This window comes from Colias eurytheme, chromosome 5, assembly GCF_061535395.1.
Source record: "Colias eurytheme isolate Ceu_HAF_F1 chromosome 5, ilColEury1 Martin Lab GWU primary, whole genome shotgun sequence".
Classification (NCBI taxonomy): Eukaryota; Metazoa; Arthropoda; class Insecta; order Lepidoptera; family Pieridae; genus Colias; species Colias eurytheme.
Window position 1 is genome coordinate 11377957 of NC_142984.1, and position 22352 is coordinate 11400308.

The 22352-nt window shown below is 32.6% G+C and overlaps 2 protein-coding genes across 2 annotated transcripts in view; one reads left to right on the top strand and one right to left on the bottom strand.

The window, feature by feature from the left end:
- The window catches only part of LOC149908683 (neuropeptide SIFamide receptor-like), a 103329-nt gene that overhangs the window by 79568 nt on the left and 1409 nt on the right, over positions 1–22352 (top strand). The gene's annotated exons all lie outside the window — the stretch shown is intronic.
- Positions 2048–3606, bottom strand: LOC149908687 (uncharacterized). The gene is made up of 2 exons (XM_090101639.1): positions 3569–3606; positions 2048–2542 (listed from the first exon to the last, which is right to left on the bottom strand). Exons 1-2 carry the CDS (start codon positions 3578–3580, stop codon positions 2048–2050), a joined length of 507 nt encoding a protein of 168 aa, XP_089957765.1. The 5' UTR covers positions 3581–3606.

A 22352-nucleotide genomic window follows, 5' to 3' on the forward strand; every position in this document is an offset into this window, starting at 1 on the left:
ATCAACCTACTTACATGTATTTATTCTATATTCACAATAAATCGCAAACTTGTCTTAATTGACAGCGATTTAAGAAACACGTTTTTGGATGTGGTATAAAAAAATTATAACGAGGAAAGGTCTCCCTAATAAAAAATTGCTGAAACTAACAAAAACTCGAAGGCAAAATCATTCCATGTAGAATTTTGTCGAGAGAGTAATTCTACTGTGCTTTACACTACAAGCTCTAACTTAACTAACTCTTCACCTACACAAAGCATTTTAATGCCATGAAACCAAAAATATCAAATTCAACAAATTAACTTAACACCTTTTACCCAAGTATTATTTAAAACTAGATGCGCTACGCGGTTTCACCCGCATGGCTTCACTCCTGTTGATCTTAGTGTGATGATATATAGACAGCCTTCCTCGATGAATGGGCTATCTAACACCTAAATAATTTTTCAAAACGGACCAGTAGTTCCTGAGATAAGCGCGTTCAAAGTAGCAAGCAAACAAACAAACTCTTCAGCTTAATAATATTAATATAGATAATATGAAGCTTCACGATTCCGCAAGCTTTCACATGAAAATTTTATTTATTTATAACAATACCTAAATATATTATAATTTGCTTAATAATAATATTTTGAGGATCAGGAAATCTATGACATGATTCTATGTGATATCTAATCTATGACACCTACTGGTGTTTACTTTGCTCCAGATATCATAATATCCAAATGATAATTTAATTATTCAGTAACACGCCCTTCCCGATAAATCAAAGCTAAAAAGCCTAATTTCCATAATTGTAGGGTCGTTCATAATTTATCTGAAGTCATCGACCCGCTGCCGTAAATCATGTACCTATTATTGTCTTTTTGTGCAAAACGTCCCCGATGGGCCATGGGGCACTTTACAGCTGTTACCCTGATTATTTTATTTGGGGACCATTTAACATAGGCGCATGTCCCGTAAGGGTTAATTTGTCGGGCTCTAAACATAAAATCCCGCCTCGTAGTAGGCGCGTTTAGAGTAAAATTTAAAGGTCAATGCCGTCACGTCATGGAGTAAGGCGATGATTTTGGTATCTTTGAATCTTGCCAATTTCTTATTATAAAGCATTTTTTTTTCAAATAGATGAATTTTTAAAACACTATGTGTACTACACCCAAAACAAGCAACCCGCCCAACTTTGCCACCAGCACGTGCTATCGATGAAGATTATGTTTTCATAGACAAAATGCTCACATTAGCGAAGCGGTATATGCCGGCTGCGCGAAGCTAGAGAAGAAAACATGGGTTTTCAGAAAAATTTAGCAAAAATTTTTGGACGTAATTTTTTTGTTTGAGTACTTTTACGTGATCAGGGTATGCAAAACTACAAGTCCCTTCGCGGTGGGACACCCTGTATATGACATTTCCTTTTCGCAATTATTTTAAACTCTTCCACTGAACCAAGGCTCTTACATCTAAAGCTAGGAAGCCGCCAGACCAACTCTTACCTTGTTACTATAATTATGTATTGCATAACCCATGCTTATTCAAGGCCTAAAATAATGATTTTATTGATAGCCAGGCGCTTAAAATTTGACAAGACTGATTTTATTAATGACTGTATAAAAAATAAACACACTCGATGACCGCGACCTTTTTTTGCATCTAGTGATAATTCTTGGTTTAATAGCATCAATTTCTGCCTTTGTTAAATTGTGTTTATGAAACGAATAATTAAATTGTTATTTTCATTTTAATTTTTCTTGGCTTAATCTATATGCACATCTGGAGTCTGTGGATTCACTTCCAAATTGTGTGGCACTCTTTATCAAGTATTTGTGATATACTATAATCGAGATTAGATAGTTAAATACACTGTTTTGCTTGGAAGAGTAATTAATTCTTACAAACTTTCAATTTTATAAGTAGGCCAGGATAGGTTAGGAAGTATGATAGGATACGATGAAGTGAAAATATTTGAAAGGTAACTACAGGACAAGGACAGTAGCTAATTCTATTCATGATAATCAAATTCAATAAAACACATACATAAGCTAAATTAACTTTAATGATACGCATAATAAGGTACAGTTTCGTGTGTCTCCGAAGAGTGGTGGGTGATAGCAGAGTCAGGAGTTCTGTATGAATATATGGACGTTGCTGGAAAAACGACGGGGTGGTGTTCCACCTCATGGATTAGGGGGTGTACAGAATGGTACACACCATGGTTGATCACTTGGTTGCTATGTGTGGACGTGGTTTTAGTTAACGGAATATGTAAAGGTGCGTGCACAATATGGCTGCTGCCATGGTCGACGTAATGGGAGCTTTGAGTCAGGGTTGTTTTGGCCAATGGGATAGCCGGAATGATGTGGCTGCTGCCGTGGTCGACGTATTGGGAGCTTTGAGTCAGGGTTGTTTTGGCCAATGGGATTGCAGGGATGACGTGTGTGCTGCCGTGGTCCACTGCATGACTGCTGGTGGTGAGAGTCGTCTTGGCGAGCGGTACGTAGGCGTCGTAGGGCGCGGATAGCGCGCAGCCAATGAACGAGAGGATTACCTGGAAATAAATGTTTCAGTATAGTAATATAGTATATGAAAATCGTTCTTTAATAAGAACATTTGTAACAACAATTTTTACTAGGTATAACACAGTCAGGTCAGATTTAATCAAATTATTCGTATATTTTTAATACCTAGATATAGAGTCAATTAATTACACAACTTACAGAATATTAACTTTCAAAACTACAAAGAGAAAAGCAAAATAATACATAAAATAAATATATGAAAAATTTCATAAGATGCACAAAGGGTATAATGAATTTTTCTATGAATGACCAACCTATTCAGATCTTCACTTCAATCACGCTTTAATAAAGAGCAGCAACCTACTTCTTATTCGATAAGTGCATTGTGCATTATGAATCAAATATGGTTTTTGTATAGAAAAAAGTAATTGTCGACTTAAAAATTATTAAAATATAATACAAATATTTGTTTAAAATGTATAAATTATTCAACAATATGAAGAAAATAAATATTAATATGTAAATATATTATTGTAATATCTTATATTAAATCGATTTTACTTAATACCACAACGGTACTTAATTTTAATAACTTGAGGCTTAACAATATTGGTTGGCTTATAAGTTCGATTAAGTCGAGGTAAGTAAGGTTAAAGTTAACATTATATGTAAATTTCAAGGTGGGAGTTAAGTGTTTTTTGGCAACTGTAACTAATCCAGAGATATGCTATTTTTGGCAACAATATATTTAAAGTAATTATTGTAATATAATAAATATATTTGTAAGGGTAGCCGCATTTATTTATTTTAAGTTAGTTTTTGTACAAAATGTTATTTTAGTATTGATTTCGATTAACTTTTCAATAAACATTTGTTTTGGCTAATGAAATATATCTTGCAGATCAAATATGAAACTAATTTACACAAAAAAAAAATAAAATTAGTCTATATGAGGAATATATAATTTTTTATAACTTTCTATTTGAAGTATGATCATAAACGTCTCGAATATTATTTATGACTAAAGTTAAAATCTTAAAGTGCAAATTACTTACAATTTTCAACATTTTTCTTCACTTACAGTGTTCAACTGATTTCCGAAGAGTCATGTAAGCTTTTATATGTTGAAAATTAATCGCGAAATTTCGAAACAGGGGCGGTTTTTACGCAACACAGCAAAACAGTTATGATTTTTTGCGATCGGTTCATGTCAAAATAATAGACATGTTTGATTTACATAAGTTTATTGATTGATAGATGTAACCGTTTATCGATTTAATAGAGCGGCAAGATCAAAGATAATGTTATAATGATGTTAATCCTATTTAATCTCTTGTTGTACAAATTTTCAAACGATTTGATTGTGCAAACATAATTTCTTTCGAGTAAGGTCCAGGTAAATACCTTTTTGATTTGACATTTATAGAACTTAGGCGTTAGGAAGCTACACAATAAAAATGTATTGTTTAATCTAAATTACTTTAAAAGAATACGTAATTTTATTAAATGTATCGATGTTTAATGATAAACCAAATCAATGTCGATTATTGAACTATTGTAAAAGATGAATGAATCCATTTTACAATAAATGCAATATGAAGCAACCTATTGAAAAGCTTGTGCAATAGCTTAGGTAAACCTTAACTAAAACTACAATAGAACAGCAAGTCATGAGGTACAGACACACAGATGGCCATACATTGCTTAAGATAACAATAGGCTTATTGAATTTATAATTTGTACGATAAAATATTTTATTTTGCGATAGAGAACTTTAATTATGTTGAGGACTAGTATATTATTATATGAAAAAATATTGTACACTAGCTTCCCATGCATGAAATTCAACTGAATATTTTCAAATTCAACAATTTTTGTATGAGCATTTTTAGCATTTTTCTATAGGAATGTTCATCTTATTTCAGAAATAATAAGATTTATTTCGCCAATCATAGACCACATATTATATGTGTTTATGTTGTGTATAAAAGTTAAAAATCAAAAAAAATATGTTTATTTCCCGTACACTAAAGTACAGGGCATATTGCAAAGAAGAATAATATAACAAATATGTTGGATGCAATAAAGCTCTCAACCTTGCTCATTAAGCTTCAAGCGTGATGTAACTGCATCGTTGATAAAGTAATTATACATATATTTGGTGATTTTTATCGGCCATTGTGTTGCTATAAATGCGGGTTTAATAGGCCTGTTTGAATATTGTGCGAGTATTTCGTTTTTAGAGGATTTTATGTTCAATTTAAGGTACAAAACGGTTATCGATTCGATAATTTTTTTTGAATAGTTAAAGTGATTATACCGAATATTTATTTTTTGGTTAAATACTGCAGTTTTGTACTGTAGTTGTGTTGTTTTCTCATAACAATATGGTCATTTACTTTATTACTAGCTTTCCGCCCGCGGCTTCGCCCGCGCAGTCAAAGAAAAAAAAAATATTTTCGGGATTGCGTCATTTTACCGGGATAAAAAGTAGCCTATGTCCTTTCTCGGGTATCAAAATATCTCCATACCAAATTTCATGAAAATTGGTTCAGTAGTTTGGGCGTGATTGAGTAACAGACAGACAGACAGAGTTACTTTCGCATTTATAATATTAGTATGGATTCGTTTTTCAGTATCTTATGTATCTTTTTCGGAGTCGGTCTATACAATATATTATGTATAGGTAATGTTACACAGAATTACCACGTCAAGTCAAAGTTTACAAAAAAATAAAGTGATAAGTATAACATTTTAGTTTCGTCTTATTAACTGAACAGCAATTGAAAATTATTGTGTGGAAGAAAATGAATTAAAAAAATAGTTTCTGAAAGCATGTTTAAAACATGAATATTCCAAAGCAGTGTTTTCCATCTCTATTTACAATGACCAACACAAACATCAGACTTTAGTTACGAATAACAATGGGACCTACTTTTGTATATGCATTTTAAAGATATTTTCTTTAATATCAGGTGGCATCTACTTAATTCTTGCACAAATAAATAATTTATTTTTTATTGCGTGTCACGTAAACTTAATTTAATTTTGTGCAATTTCACCAGATGCTTATCAGCTTTGACAAGGCTGTCAACAAATTATTCATCCTTATTATATTGTAGGTTACATTATTTATCTTGATTTATATTAAACACTTGACCGTAATTTGAAGCTTACTTCATTGAGAAGGTACCTAGCTTTTTCCGCCTATTTTGCCCTCTCTTTCCGTTGTATATATGCTATCTCTCTCGCACACCTCTCCACCAGGTGGCGGGGCGCACGATAATGTGCGGGCGCTGGATGTTTTTTCATTGGCGTCTAGCTTCCGCCGCGAGAAGGTTGTCTACAAGACTACAACCTTGGTGCTATTAAGTATTGCTTAAAGCAAGTGCTAAAAGTGTTAAAAAGTGTATCCCGTCGGATCGGTACAGTGAGTTATTTTTACATCTATTCAAATAATATTTTACTTAAAAATGAGTAAAAATCTTTAAAGTCAACGGTATAATCGTTGGACTTTATTTAAAATGCTGAGGTTTTTAATGAATCCTTCAGCAATAGTTTATTTTTCAATATGCTTAAATACTTAATAGCATGAATAAAGATATTTAAAATTAACGATACAACCGTTACATTTTACTTGAAATAGTAACTTTTCTTTTGAAATATTTCATTATGCAATATGTACTAATTAATATTTGAATTTTTAATACTGTGAGTAAAGCTATTTTAACGGTGTTACCGTTCGGCTTTACTCGAATCGTTAATATTACTTTTGTGATTATTTGATATTACTAGATATATCAAATACCCTCTCTTGTATATAGATATTTTTAATTATTTATGTCATTTTTAATAATGTGTTTTTATTACAAGGTTACAAGTGAATTTTTCTTGGAAAAATTACAATTAATACCTACTTAGTATGGATATGAGCCAACTCAAAGCTTTACAGGCATACAATCCATTGCTACGACTTTATTACATTGTCGTTATCGCTAGGAACGGTTCGGAATTCCTATAATAGTTTATTACTAAAAATTATCGAACGAGATGAGTCAGCTCCAAGAAGTCACGAGTCACGACATGTCAGAACATGTTGTGATATTATTTTATAAATCGTACGGGAGTTACCGCTCAACTGAATAATGATGGATTCGCTCATGTATAGTAGATACGTACCATGAATGTACCACACATTCAAAACTATCCGTAGTCTATACGTGTCCTTTTATGAGTATTATTCTGATCCGTTTTTATGTGAAAATAGACATATTACACACGGCTAATTTGATTGAAAATTACGTTTCCTATGTTTCAAATGATGCAACTTTTTTGTTTAAACGAGTAAGTACCAAAATTTTACAATTAAATTCTTTGGTTTACTGAACTTGTGCTGAAAGGGTTATCGTATAATAATTATCGAGATACCTTAATATAAATTAGATTTAGATACATTTATTTCAAAGGATTTACAATTCACTTCTAACGCTTTAGAATAATATTATAAACTTGTACACCTTGACAAAAAGTAAAAAATTGCGGGTGAGTGGAGAATATTTTGTTCAATTAAATATAACGTCCTACGACGGTATGGTTGCGTTCGTAAGGAATGTTAACGGATATAAAGCAACTAAATGTTACATCGATTGCATGAACAAAAATAAATATGAATCGAAGTTCATTTTAAAATTTAGTGAATTGATTTGAATTATGAATTTATTAAATAGTTAGTTCTTTTTTATATAAACATAATAATTAATTACCATTGTCAAATCAATTCTTATTAATTCATCCTGGACAGTTGTCGCTAACATTGGAAAATAAGTTAAAGGACCTTGTTAATTGCTATATTATTTAAATGATTATTTACTGCTAATTTTATATTAGCACTAAGGTGTATTCTTGCTCGAAGCAGAATACATAAATGTGGCCACTACTCCTCGCAGGGGTTAGCCAGGTCAAATCCACCCTCGCAGGGTGTCTCTTAAGCATTTTTTGGCAGGCCGTACTTATTTCTAGTTACAAACATCCCTCGCGCAGCTGTCGCTCGCAGGGAAATGGTGCAAATATATATCGGCCCTCGCGGGGCTTTGATTACAACCGTCCTTCACGGAAAAGATGGTGCATTTGCACCATCTTTTATATATATCAGCCCTCGCGGGGCTTTGATTACAACCGTCCCTCACGGAGAAATGGTGCAAATATATATCAGCCCTCGCGGGGCTTTGACTACAACAGTACCTCACGGAGACATGGTGCAAATATATATCAGCCCTCGCGGGGCTTTGATGGCGATTGGTGCAAATATACAAAGGATTGATCATTAAAATGATCATAGATATTTGCTTTCGTCAACGAGGACCCACGAAAGAAGTTTTGGATATGACCGTATCGGATCTTCACTCTTCTAAGGTAGGTAGAAAAAGGTTTTGAAATCTTCTTCACAGTGGGCAGTATAGTAATATGACCTAATAAATACAATAAAGGTTAGAGACGTCAAATAATGGGCGCATGAAATTGATACTTCGTATCCTAAAAGTTTACGCTTCAGGAATCAGGAAACCACCATTGGTTTACCAATTATGGAAATTGGAATTGAACAAATCGTATTTACCAATGTAAAGCCTATTCACAACAAAGGAAGGCGAGTCGGATCAAATATCATCTCGCAGATGATTTGTGGCGGTGGTTTCGAGGATTGTCACCAAGCCTTGTGTCAACGGTATGTTTGGTATCGTCATTCAATGGCACTAGCCGACCAATTTTCATATAAAAACATCGGAACAGATTTTTTAATCGCAAAGCGATTGAATGTAACAAATGACGATTGATTCAAAATCAAATTTCAAATTTCAAACGATTGATTACGTATATTTGACCTCTCATAGGCCTATTTTAGTTGCCCGGTCTTGTAGGCAATTTATTTGACTCGTTTTTCAACCCATTTGACCTCATTATTGCACCCATGAGATTTTTCTTCAGGGCTCAAACAATAAATCGCTGAGGGATTAGGATAATCGTTTGTTAGACAAGTTTCTTGTCATCCCACCAGGATTATTTTATTGTATAATAAAGTTATATACAACTATTTACGTAAAACGTTTAAGTACTCAACGAATACTGACTGTTGAGTTACGTAGGATAGAGGATAAATAACGGAAAGTCAATCTATCTAAACAAAAGCCTCTTATTATTAGATATTACTTGGAACCCCTACCCTAACGAGAAAGCTCTGCCAAATGACTGTTCATTTCTTTGCTTTGAGGGGGGGGGGGGGCAATAAATGAAATGCAGTAGGTACAGACTATACGGCTTTTAAAATATAAGTCTGGTAAGCGAACTAAACTTTGCTAGTTTAGTTCTTGCTATATCGCTGTCCGTGGCTGCCTCGCGTGTTTACGGATGAATAAAGTAATGTCCTGTCTTCGCATCCACAGCTAACTGTCCTATACTGTCATAATCTTAACACAGATTCATTGGACATAGCTCCCCACGAGCTCTGTTCTTCATTTTTGCACTCGCACAACTGTGGACAACACGAGAGCAATGCCTGCATTGGTAGCAGTTACAATCAAGGGCTAGCAAGGTAGGCTAGCCATATTACGGATGTTGGAACAACCGACTATATTTAGGGCAATTTTCTTTGTCCAGTGTAACGTTTAGACTGTCGTAGCATTCCTACGGAACAAAGATGGGATCAGATCTGCATCCTTAATGAAGTTAATCGAAAGGAGATACTTTCAGACGACGATAGTATTCAAAATCCACCATATTCCCGAGCATAATAATGCATAGTTAAGCTTATAATCTCTCTTGCCATTATCCTGCAGCAGAATTCCTTGGCGATAATTTGTTCTCGTAATGCTGGGGCCACACTAACGTCTAACGTCTAATGCCCTTTATCGCGATAATTATTCCGATAATTTTTAAGGCGTTAAGTGAGTGGCTACACTTGAACGGTCAACGTGAATGCCGATTGTTGGCGATAAAAACAGCGTTAATTTTACTAAAATTCTAGCAAGATGGACGTAGTGTGACCGCTTCATTGCGTTAATTCTCGCGATAAAGCTATCGCCTCGCCAAACGGCAATGTTAATGCCGTTGTTAAATAATACTGGCTACACCTAAAGTTAACGTCCATTATCGCGTTAATTAATGGCATTTCCCGTTAGTGTGGCCCCAGCATTAGAACGAGCGAGGTTGTTACGATAATATGAGAAATCCTGTCAGTTAGAGACCTGAACGACGCGATAGAGTACCGCTATTTCAGTAGTAGTAGCACCTAGAAGGGTGAAGGTATTCTGGAAAGCGGAACTGAAGGCCCGGTCAGCAGCACCAGTCACCTAATAGACAGTGTTCAGTGCTGCACCACTATAATCTGCAAAATGACTCTGACGGTATGAAAATATGGAGTACATTTTCAAAATATCAAATGATATAGTTGGAATAAAAATCCTATTTGCCTCCGTCTACCCAAAAGACGTACGGAGTAGCTAGTAGTAGTTGGTTGAATTATAATAAGTATAGTTAAAATCCTTTATTACTGACTGGATAAATTTGGCTCTTTTTTCCTATCTGACGTTCGTATAGCTGTTGACTGCCTAGTGTTATGCACAAACACTATTATAAATAAGTCACGTTATGTAATCCCGAGACTTTCGGTATATAAGTTCTGATGTAAATCATAATTATATCTTAAAACTGAATTGATTAAAAGTAACGTACTTAGCTGTAGTAATTGCAGTTTTGGGACACAGATAACTCTTTATCATTTTAGTCTCTTGAGTTCAGTATATTTGTTTCCAGTACAGAGTTTATGACCTATCAGTTTTAAATAAATAATTCATGCATTGTACTGAAAGTACCAGCCATGTTTAGATTATGATTGCGACGTTGGCTCTAAACATTAAAAGATACCGCACGGTTTAGTTGGATGTTAAAAATCTGTATTATAATTTAAACCATTTACCTGTTTTGTTATTTTATTGCCTTATTCAAGGGGTGACCTTTTAAATTTACTTCTGACCCCAAAAGTAAGGACCAAGGTCTCTTCTTGTCCGCTTGTAGCAGGTTGGGTTAAAACTGTGTGAGTTGAGACATTTGGTAATTCTATGTTAAGATGATTCAATGATGCTTCTGCAGAGTTCTAATTGAATAAATAAAGGTTTGAGTTTGAGGTATTTTTGCCTCGTCGGGATCAGCTGTTGCTTCATTTTGTAAGTAAAATCTAAATGCGTAATTGAAAGTCGTTAGGTACTGGCGCTTTCGCAGATTTACGCTAAAGATAGTGAAAATTGTAGTAACTTTAACTTTTCAAGCCCAAAAGGTTAACTAAGGTACGCTTGAACCAATCTCATAAGTTCTAATACTTTTAATCATTATGATTAACTTTTTGGTTCTTATTTGATTAACTTTTCATCTGGGATTGTTAATATATTATATAATATAAAAATTTGTGTGATTTATTAGCTGGTATACTATCTGCACACCTTACTCTTTCAAATAAAGAAATAAGTAATTACTTATGTATTCAAATTCACATTGGCGTCACATTGTACACCAGGTGGGTAACAAACAGGTCTCAATGAAGTAAGCTTCAAATTACGGTCAAGTGTTTAATAGCTGTGTTTTACCTGAAAATAAAACACATATTAAATACTTACCTATATTTGAAGCTTACACTTAACGTCCACCTGTTGTGGATTTCGACTCAATGAAAAAACATCCAGCGCCCGCACATTATCGTGCGCCCCGCCACCTGGTGGAGAGGTGTGCGAGAGAGATAGCATATATACAACGGAAAGAGAGGGCAAAATAGGCGGAAAAAGCTAGGTACCTTCTCAATGAAGTAAGCTTCAAATATAGGTAAGTATTTAATATGTGTTTTATTTTCAGGTAAAACACAGCTATTAACAAAATTAATTACAACTGTTTTTAATTATAATAAGATAAAAGTCTATAGGCCAATTTGAGGAGAGTGATCGCCAAATCTACTTGTATAGGTTTTGATGAAAAAAGGTTATTTTTTTAGATTTAATCAACGTCGGGTTTATGGTTGCAATAATTATTATAATTTGTGTCTATTGAGAAGGTCATGGGTTAAAAATTATACCTAGTTTTTTTTAATTGGACTATACATTTTATCCTTTTTCTTATTCTTCAATGGGAATCAAACCCAGATCCTCTTAGATAAACGAATGCACACATTTAGTTAGCTTAGTTTAGTTGTATCGTTGTTTAATTGGAGTTAATATAGCAGAATACCATTTTTAAAGTTATTAAAACAGGTGTAACCTATGCATTATTGTTTATTTACATACTAGATTTCCTCCCGCGGCTTCGCCCGCGTTTTCAAAGAAAAACTCGCATAGTTCCCGTTCCCGTGGGATTTCCGGGATAAAACCTATCCTATGTGTTAATCCAAGTTACCCTCAATATGTGTGCTAAATTTAATTGTAGTCGGTTCAGTAGTATTTGCGTGAAAGAGTAACAAACACACACACATCCTCACAAACTTTCGCATTTATAATATTAGTAGGATAGGAAGTAGGATTTAACACTGGGAAAATAAGAATAACTATTAGTTTTTTCTTAAATTATTTAATAAATAAACTGTATATAAGATATAAAGCTGGCCATTCAGGCATTGCATACAAAAAGTCTAATAAAGATTCATATTCAAGTTCATTTCGTAAGATTACCATCAAAAGGTTACGCCTCGCCCATTTCAATGAATTATTATCAATTATATGCAACTGTACTCTTTATTAACTCAAATGTATTTTTGTTCATTGTTATTTATAGGACCAGTTTGTGGTATTTATGTACTATGTACTTTACTGATGTTTTGTGAAATTACTTGTATGTGTCCTGGTGAAATTTCGGCCACGGTTGTCAATTAATATGAAATAGTGAAAATTAAATGAAGACAGGATCGATATTTAATTTCTGGAAGCAAAGAGGTGATGGTTAAAATTTTGAAAAAATATTTTAGATCTGCATCAAATAATGCATTTCTCTTTTTTTAATACCAAAGCCTACACATCAAATCGCATCAGAATCTGTTCAGTAGTTTTGCGTGATGTAGTAAAAAACATCCAAAATGTCGTATTTGTGGTAGTAAGAAAAAATTATTTTCATTATTATTAATTATAAAGTTTAAGTTATAAAGTGGTTGAATTTCGATTTTATATCCACATATTCCTTCATAACATATTATCAACGTAATTTAATCGAATATCATAACATTTAACGAAAAATAATTAATATAATCGACGAGTCATTACAATATCGAATTATACATGAAATTGATATATCGATTTTTCGATAAATAAATGTCGATACGGTCCTTTTGACCCCTTTTGCATTACGCCATAAACCGACCACATTGGAAATTTTGTTAATATAAAAACAACTTTATGTTGATAGCAATACATTATATTATTTATTGGTGGATAATCTTAAGGGTTTTATAATAAGGTAAATATTTTTAACAGTAATGTCGTAATTAAACTCACACTTACTGTGTAATTGAGTATGAATAAAGAGAGCAGAATCAAGGTGTTCATTATATTTTATATTAATTACTTGCGAATTCCTTCGAGATAAAATTACTCTTAATTAAAAATATATGTCTCTGTCGTTTGGCCCTCAGATCTTAACGCAGAAACCGATTTTGAATGTATAAAAAACGTACATATAAATAAAACCAATAAGAAAATTAAGGTAAATAATCTAATCTTATATTCTCAGAAATAAAATCATAAATAATAATAATAAATGCTTAAGTATAAGTAGCTTATTTAAGCACGATTTGCGAAAATTTTGCTAAAAAATTATTGTAAACAGAAGCTTAAAAAATATGACGACAAGAATAGACCTCCAAAACTTATCTCAATAAAAGCTCAACTTAGTGTTTCCTTAGTATTCTAGAAGATTTTATGTAAATATTATACATTCTGACATTTCGACAAGCCCCATATAATTACAGTTCAAGCGTAATGAGCTTAAATTAATTTAAGTCGTATATAAACTCGATTTAAGGCCTTTCTTGCTCGGTCAAGAGCAAGTGACAAATAAATATTATAATTCATATAAAAATAACCGATTTGAACTTCTTTTTTACTACCCGATTGTAATCTATACTAATATAACGCGCTAAATCAGGAACTAATGGTCAGATTTGAGTGCTAGATAGCCCATTTATCGAGGAAGGCTATAGGCTATATATCATCACGCTAAGACCAATAAGAGTTGAGCACTGCGGGTAAAACCGCGGAGCACAGCTAGTAAATAAATAAGTCTAGTATTTCAGGAAGTTTAACTAAGCTACTATATTATGTATGCAATGAAGAAGCATAATTGATAAGGCGCTCTTATCACTATTCATTGAAAAAAGTTAAGCCGGACGCAGCGCAGCCAATATATTGATGGGCGACCACTTTTAAACCGCTCTAACCGCTTTCAGGCATGTAAACATGTTTATCCTATTCACTTATGTGTGTCAAAGGCTTTGTCAAAAACCTTCGATTTGATTGAACTTGTTTGTCATAATAGTTTGAACAAAATAGACATTTGATATAACAAAAATCGCCTGAGGGTTTTGGTTTAGACCTTAAGTTCGCTATTATTAATACAAATCAAATGTCAAATCTCCCCATCGATTCTATTTGTGCTTAAACGATTTTAGGGGTCAAGGGCATTTAAATTTTTTCATAATTATATCCATAAGTTTGTCTACCTTCTGATAGTCATAAGTAAGCTTCAAAAAATAATCTTCCTTTTTCTAATTATAAAAATTTGCTCACATTGCATTTTCGATTGACGATACAGCATTAGATAAGAATATTCACAACAACTTTTACGCATCGCTTCTCTTTGACATTTATAACATTGACATTTAAGCTCTATTTCTATGCCATTTCCCTTACTCTATGCACTTTCCACTTCTACGCTAAGGCCGCCTTTCCATCTGCAAGAAAACTTGCGCAAGAAATGTCCGACAGTCTGTTTAAGGGCTTGGTCTAGTAGTGCAAACAAATGCATCCTGTCATCCTATATGTAAATAATACAAATGTACTAAGGGAAAGTTGCTCCACTTAATTTTTAAAAATTAAATCATTCGTATAATTTAATATTCGTAATAAGTACCAAAAATGACAATTTGAAACAATTTTCGTGAAAATTACACCGGGTGATTTTTTTTTATCAGTACACAAAATTTGCGAATACTTTCTATTGATATCTTCAACTTCATGTTTATATAACTGATCAACTTTTACAAAGAAATTTCGACGAAATATAAAAAAAATAAGCTTGCCATACAAAATGCATAACTCTATACATTTTTTTCGACCTAAGTTTCTTAGTGAAAGTTGTTCAGTTTAACTAATAAAACGGATAAACAAATTTTGTATTTAATAAAAAAAATGTAATGTTTGTGTTAAAAAATTATAAAATAGAAAAATACGCAAATGAAAACAAAAGATATTTATTTCTGACTAGCTTCCGCCCGCGACTCCGTCCGCGCGGATGTCAGTCTTCGCGTCTTCTACAGATTTATTATATTATGTATGTATAATATATACATTTATATTGATAAACCTAATAAATCTTTTGCTAGCATTCTGATGCTTTATCGGTTGCACTGGATTTATCTCTTTTTTTTTTTCAATCGCTTGAATGATATAGGATGGGTCCTTGATGGGCATCGAATGCTGAAGTCTCGAATCAATCAATTCTGACAGTAGGCAATTTATGTAAAACCCAATAATGGTCCATCATTTTATTTTGCCTAAACGTTACATACTTTTTTATATATTCTATTTTATATATTCTATTTTTAACGAATGATTCACTCCAGTCCAAACAGCAAATAAGCAGACTTCTGCTTCTGCAACGTTTAGTTGTCCCTGAATTTGGAAAAAATAGTCATGATTCTTATCTATGACAAAAGTGTTATTTTTTGCATTGTATTTCAAATATTAAATTTTTTTTAACCGCATCTTCCGCATTCATGTCTTTTGCCGGAATTAGACATTTAACTTCTACTAGTCCCATTTTCCCTTTTTGATATGGGAGTGTATAAAGTAATTTTTTTAGATATTTCTCGTTATACTTTTAAAAAGTTATTATTGTCATTTTGCTCATTAGGTAAAGTAATTTCGATATCAGTTTTAAGTTTTTTGATACCTGCAATAATAACGTCATAATCGCCTGCACATACTTATCGATTACACCCTGTATACAATCCACCATCCACATTCATAATGTTTTCCTGCCCTCCTCTCCTTTACGCTGTTCACCGATACATTTTAAATGAGTAAATCTGCTACCACTGAAGGATGTTTCATTGTGATCAGCAAATTTTCACCACTGTTGTCGATTATTTGTTTTTCATTTTTAATCAGCAATTGGGAATCATCAGTTTTGTTTTTTGCAGATTGGTGATCGTTTTCGTCCTCTTTTTTTATTCTTCGCGTCTCTGTTACTTCTGTTTGTTTAGTTCTCAACCCCACTGAATTTTGATGAAGTGATGATAATCCATTCGTTTTAATATTGGTACTTAGAGTTTTTTGGTAGTTTTGTAGTTAGACTAAACTAGAAATGGTGGACTAAATTTGTCAGCGCGTCTGTAAGATCAGAATATAAAACCAACATCCTGTATTTAAGTTACAAAATTAATAATCAAACAACATGCCGCTACGTCGAAAATGACTAGAAGAAAAAATTAAAACACCTCGGATCAATTTTGGAGTAAACAAATCATTTTCCCCGTATGGGGATTTCCCCGGATGAACTTGGGAAGTTCAAGTTCTCAATACAAGTTTATATTATATTTCGTATTTCTCAAACGAAAAATAAACATTTTTGGAACTTCAAAAAAATTATATTATAAGAAAATTTATGAGCTTACTTTAATTTTAAAGAAATATACTGACTGACACCCCGTAAAATAAAGAAATTGTTGCCAATCTTTGCAATCTATTTGGTTTCATTAACTTTATGTTCGAAGATAATTTTTTTTCTAGTAGTTACACGCGTATTTTTTTCGTTTATTTTCCATATCGAAATCAAATATTTAAAATACGAATATTTGCACAAAACTAAGATAAAAATAATCAATTAACAAAAATATTAAATTTAATGAAGTAGAGCAACTTTCACTTCGGTATGAAGGAAAATCGAGCGTAGAGCACACGTCAGAACGCTCCGGCCCAAGGAGCGTGACTAAAGAAATTCGCTAGGATTTTTCCTTATTATTTTAAATATTTTTTTAATATTTAAAGAATTATCAAAATTCAAAAAAAAATTTTTTTAAAGGATTAATACTCATTGGTCTTCAACCAACTCGAATAAATTAATGGAAAAAATAACTTTTAGCAGTATTTATCAATCGATTTTGTAAGGCAAAAAATGGGAAATTTAATGAATTTATAACGCTCTAATTAAGAAAATCATAAGTTTTTCGGCAATTGTATTCAGCAGTTTTTAATAACGACTATATAAGGATAATAATGCGCTGATCAGATTATGTAAATTGTAATCGGTTGCAACGTAGTGAGTGCACAAACTTAGCTCGAAATGATTTTGGGGGAAAGAGACTTATCTTGAAGGCCTGATTAAGGTAACATAAAGTAACTTTATAAATGTGAAAAAATTCACGCGCATTGCGTATATAACACTAATTGATAAACAAGAAAAAAAAATTCAGTTTATCATTTCATTAGCCGGGAAAAAATTGTCAAATAACTTGTTGTAAACGCAATTTTGCTAGACTGCAGCCTTAACAGCAGCTTGCAAGTCTACTTGCAGGTGGAAACGCGGAATTAGACTTGCAAGATACTGTTAGCTAACGTTATGATCTTAATTTGTTATTATTATTCACCACTAGCGGTCCGCCCCGGCTTCGCCCGTGGTACATATTTACGTTTTCTCTACATAAAAACCATCCTCGTACTTCAAGGAATATAATAAAAAAAGAATTATCGAAATCGGTTCAGCCGTTCTCGAGTTATGCGATTACCAACACATTTTGCGATTCATTTTTATATATAAGATTATCAGTATTTATTTTGCCCTTTACCCCTTAATCCTTATGAAACATCAGGACAACATAACCGGACAATAATTGCTATCAGGTATGACAGATTGTGGCGTGGCGTGAAACAAATTGGCGTATTATACGATCCACGGATGGATTATTGAATTTAGAGATCCGTAAAAAAATATTTGGAAATACATCTATGTATGTTCGACTGCAGGGAAACTACTTTTTTATTGAAGTGAAACTTCTTTATCGAGGTTGGACAAAAATTTAGTGTAACATTTTTGCGTTACGCCGTACGCGTGACATTTTTGCGTTACGCCATACTCGTGACAGTTTTAAGGTCATAAAGAAGTTTCACTTCTTACGTGTGTATTCTAGTACACGCATACATTTTTTTATGCATGTTGGTTGGATCCCATTACATTATTAAGTAATTCTTCCTATAGTAACTTTAATTTGTTTTTCTAATATCTAAATTCATCCTTTATAATGGAAATATGTTTGCAATGCCGTTCTCGGGAGAAAAGTTGCAGTTGTAAGCAAGTCTGATGAAATTAGAAACAGTCAAAATATTTTAAGTTGTACTCAATCATCAAGTACGGAACCTCGAAGAGATATTTCTCCTCGTGCTTAATTAAATGAAATCTGCTCAAAATTTATTCACAAACTTGATAAATTATAACCCCTTTTAACCCAAATTTTCGGAGTTTACACTCAACTTTTAAAAGGGTCAAAATTAACTGTCAAACTTATGCGAATTGATAATTGTGCATACATAATCGTAATAAATCGCTTTTTATTACAGTGATATTACTGACGTGTTGGTTATTATAATTTTTTGACAAGCACTCGTAATATAAAAGGAACGAGAATAATATGACTCATATTTAATTGAAACTTATTTTTTTTAATAATTTTATACCACTTTATTTACTATTGGTTTTGCAAATTTCAACCAAAATATAAATTTAAATATCCTGCCAATATAAAAGAGTACCTACCTGAATAATAAACGAATTTTAAAAAGTATTGCAATTTCTATCTCTAACGCTCTTGTGACTAGTGCATCTATCGATAGCGCACTTCGACACAACTTTCGAAGCTTTTAGAGATATTTTATTTCTAATCAAACTCAGTTTGAACTATTTGTTCGTGGACACATATTGACATTGTTTCTGCAATCATTTATGATGGATAAATTAAGGAATTAAAATAGAATGCAAGTCAGGAATTTTATGGCTGACAACTCATAAAGTAATTCAGGTGTTTTGTTTTTATTTTATGCGTGATAAACTTAATTAGGACAACATGAATCTTTCCAGACAAAATCACCGCACCGATAAGAGGTCACTGACCCCGAATGTGCCAAAAATTGCAATGGGTCAACAACCGGGCCGATACAATCGTTTGTCTCTGTCACTTTTCTATTTATAGTCGAGCCCGAAATTTAATACATTTAAGGCATTTATATGCTATGGTAACGCGAACCCTTATCAAAGAATATTCGCTAAAGGAACAGACAGGGATTGTATGGAAATGTGAGATTTAACGGCAAAATGAAGAGCTAATTAAGTAAAGACCAAACTTTATTTTGCACTAAGTCTTCCTTCTCCATAATACAAAGATGCGTCCCATTATAAGATATTTTTAAAACTGCGTAAAAACTTTAACTATTCCATAAAACGCCTTGTTATTTTCTAAGCTTCAATGTAAGCAATGTATTTAATATCAGCTGTGCTATTGACCACGCTTTATTTCCGAAATTTAATGGCCTATGCCCCTGTTCATGGAGCCTATACCTATATTTTCGAACTGATTAATACTTATTTACTGAATGCAAGGCAAGTCTTCACTTGTCCTTGTCTGTATTTATAACTGTTATTAAAACGCGTATCATAATTTCTCAATAATCTTTAAAAATTAAAATGATATTATCTGCCCCCAAATTATAGCTTTCAGTACGATAACTTATATTTAATTTGTTTTCATAAACAGCAATTTAAGTATGAAATAAATTAAAAATAAAGACAGTATCTCAACAGCTGGATAAATGAATAATGGCCGGGTGTAGCGCGCGTGTGTGACATTTCAAGGTGATCGGCTTATAAGGTCGGTGTTGCACTGAGATATTTTAAGAGTCTTTAAATACAAAATGTGATTCAAAATAACAAATACCTCTACATTATCTAAAGACAATAGAGGTAAAACCGGAAATCCCACGGGAACGGGAACTATGCGAGTTTTTCTTTGAAAACGCGGGCGAAGCCGCGGGCGGAAATCTAGTTATGAGATATTTTTTCTTATGAAAACTTCTAAACTACATAATGCATGTTAAATACAGGGAGATTACATTTTACATTGTAGGTTAAAAGTTTTGCCGTATATTTTATTTATCACACACTCACGAATAAGAAGTATCTCTTCACATAATCTATAAATTAAGTGGTACAAAAAATAATTAATGCTAATAATTGCAATACCCTAATTGTTAAAGTAAACACCAAAAGTAACACGTAGCTGTCAAATTTAATTTAATTCAATTATTATCTGAGGTAAATCTTATTGCAAATATGCTGACATTTGAGTTAAAGATTAAATTAAAATATGTTTTTGATCTGTGACAGAATTACTTAATTTATTAATTAGTTGTTTTCACACCATGCGTATTTTACCTTTCTTTCCTTATTCCATATAATGCAACCTATTACCAATCATCGCTTTAACCTTCCTTCCGTATTATAAATTACTATTAAAATTATTACATCTTATATATAAAATTCTCGTGTCATAATGTTAGTCTGCATACTCCTCCGAAACGGGTGGACCGATTCTCATGAAATTTTCTGTGCATATCGGGTAAGTCTGAGAATCGGCCAACATCTATTTTTCATATGTACCACGGGCGAAGCCGGGGCGGACCGCTAGTATGCATTATATAAATTAATGAAACATAATATAACTTTTCCAAACATCGTGTTTAATTTACAATTTATCTCTTTTTTTTAACAAATAATAAACTTGACTAGATACCATTACCATTTCGTCATGAAGGATGTATAAGAATCTCTCTCTTTATTATTATCACCTCTTTATTAAAGTGAAACTTTTATTACATCGTCTCAAACTTTTTGGTCTGTGTAGCGCATGTCGCGTGTATCGCGGCAGCCGAGTAGGTATACATACTCGGCAGCCGACCGTCACACGACATGCGCTACACAAAGCAGTGTTCGGAACCGTTCGAAACTTCGAACAGTTTCACTTTTACCGTGGTTTCATAAAACCACACAAAATTTTTTTATTTGTATGAGATTGATATAATTATTTTAGAATGAATATCTATTTCTATAAGTAGAATCTCATTGCACCAATATCTTTATAATCAGGAAAATTAAATAGGTCAATATATCGGATATCTGAATATGATTAGTTATTTCGGAAGTAGACTGATCACTGAGCCAATGTATTCTATTATGCACCGAATCTACTATATTTATGGATTCATGTTAATAGGAACTTGATTTATATTATGAAAATTGACACGTGGATAAATATGAATTTTATAATAATAGTAAGGAGAAATCAAAGTGTGTATTTCTTGTTAGTTATTTACTAGACCGTTTGCCACGTAGTATCCAGGTAATAAGGCCAAAAATTGTACTTCTAGCCCTTCAGCCCTTGTAGAGCGATTTCCAAATAAATCTGAATATTATAAATTTATAAAGAATAAGTATAAAAAATTCGTTCACGAGGCGGGACTCAATCGATGATCGAAGTTTTTCTATTCTTTATAAATTTATATTTATAAAGCATTTGAATGCCATAAAACCAAAAATAGCAACTTAACATTTATAAAATTGCCACATTTCAATAAGAAAACTTTACTCTTCATAGTATACACAAGTTGAACGTTTCAGTTACAGATAGTAATTGGAAGTTAGTGTGACTGCTAATTGGTTTTGTGTAGGAATTACTGCCAGATTAATAGACTATTATATTTTAAAATATAGTAAAAAAAACACACTTAATCTCATGAAATTATTGTATTGTCGCCGATCCTTGATAAGTTAACAAAGATTGAATTAAATCGGTCCGTTTAAAGATACAGTGATATTAAAGCTTTGCCCCATGATAATAAAATTATCTACAAACTAAAAGGTAATCCTGCTCTATCACTAAAACATTTAACAAATAATAAATACATTTCTCTCTACACGAAGCTTTTATTTACGTCTCACAATTTGCAACGTAGCTTCCAAACCAATTATGCCAGCCTCTAATCGCTTCCAGGCGGCTGGCTTCACGAGCTGAAACTTTCAGACGATTTCAGCAGAATGCCCGCGATCTTACGATGCCAATTATTACGGTATAAAATTTTAGTGGCTTTCGCTGATGAATTTACGGGGTTCTATGTTCTTGTTAACGATGAATAGTTTTCGTTATTTACTTACCACAAGTTCACCTGCTCCAAAAGGGAATATTTTTTTTTTCAATAGATATTCGATTCAGTAGTTTCTGAGACTAAATAGATTAGAGATATCGTATTCAACGGTATTAACATATTCTTATCTTTATATTACATAGGAGCTATAGATTCTCAAAATAAATTTTCCCTTTGATGATTATAAATACCTGTTTTCCTGCTTATATCTGCAATAAAAGCCTCTATTGTCTATTTTCCCATAACCTTTGGCCAAGCAATGGTTGGGAAATATTATCAAATAAAAAGGTCGATTCCCTTTGGAAATGGAATGATTGCAAGATAATAAAATACCTTCTTATAAAGATAAATC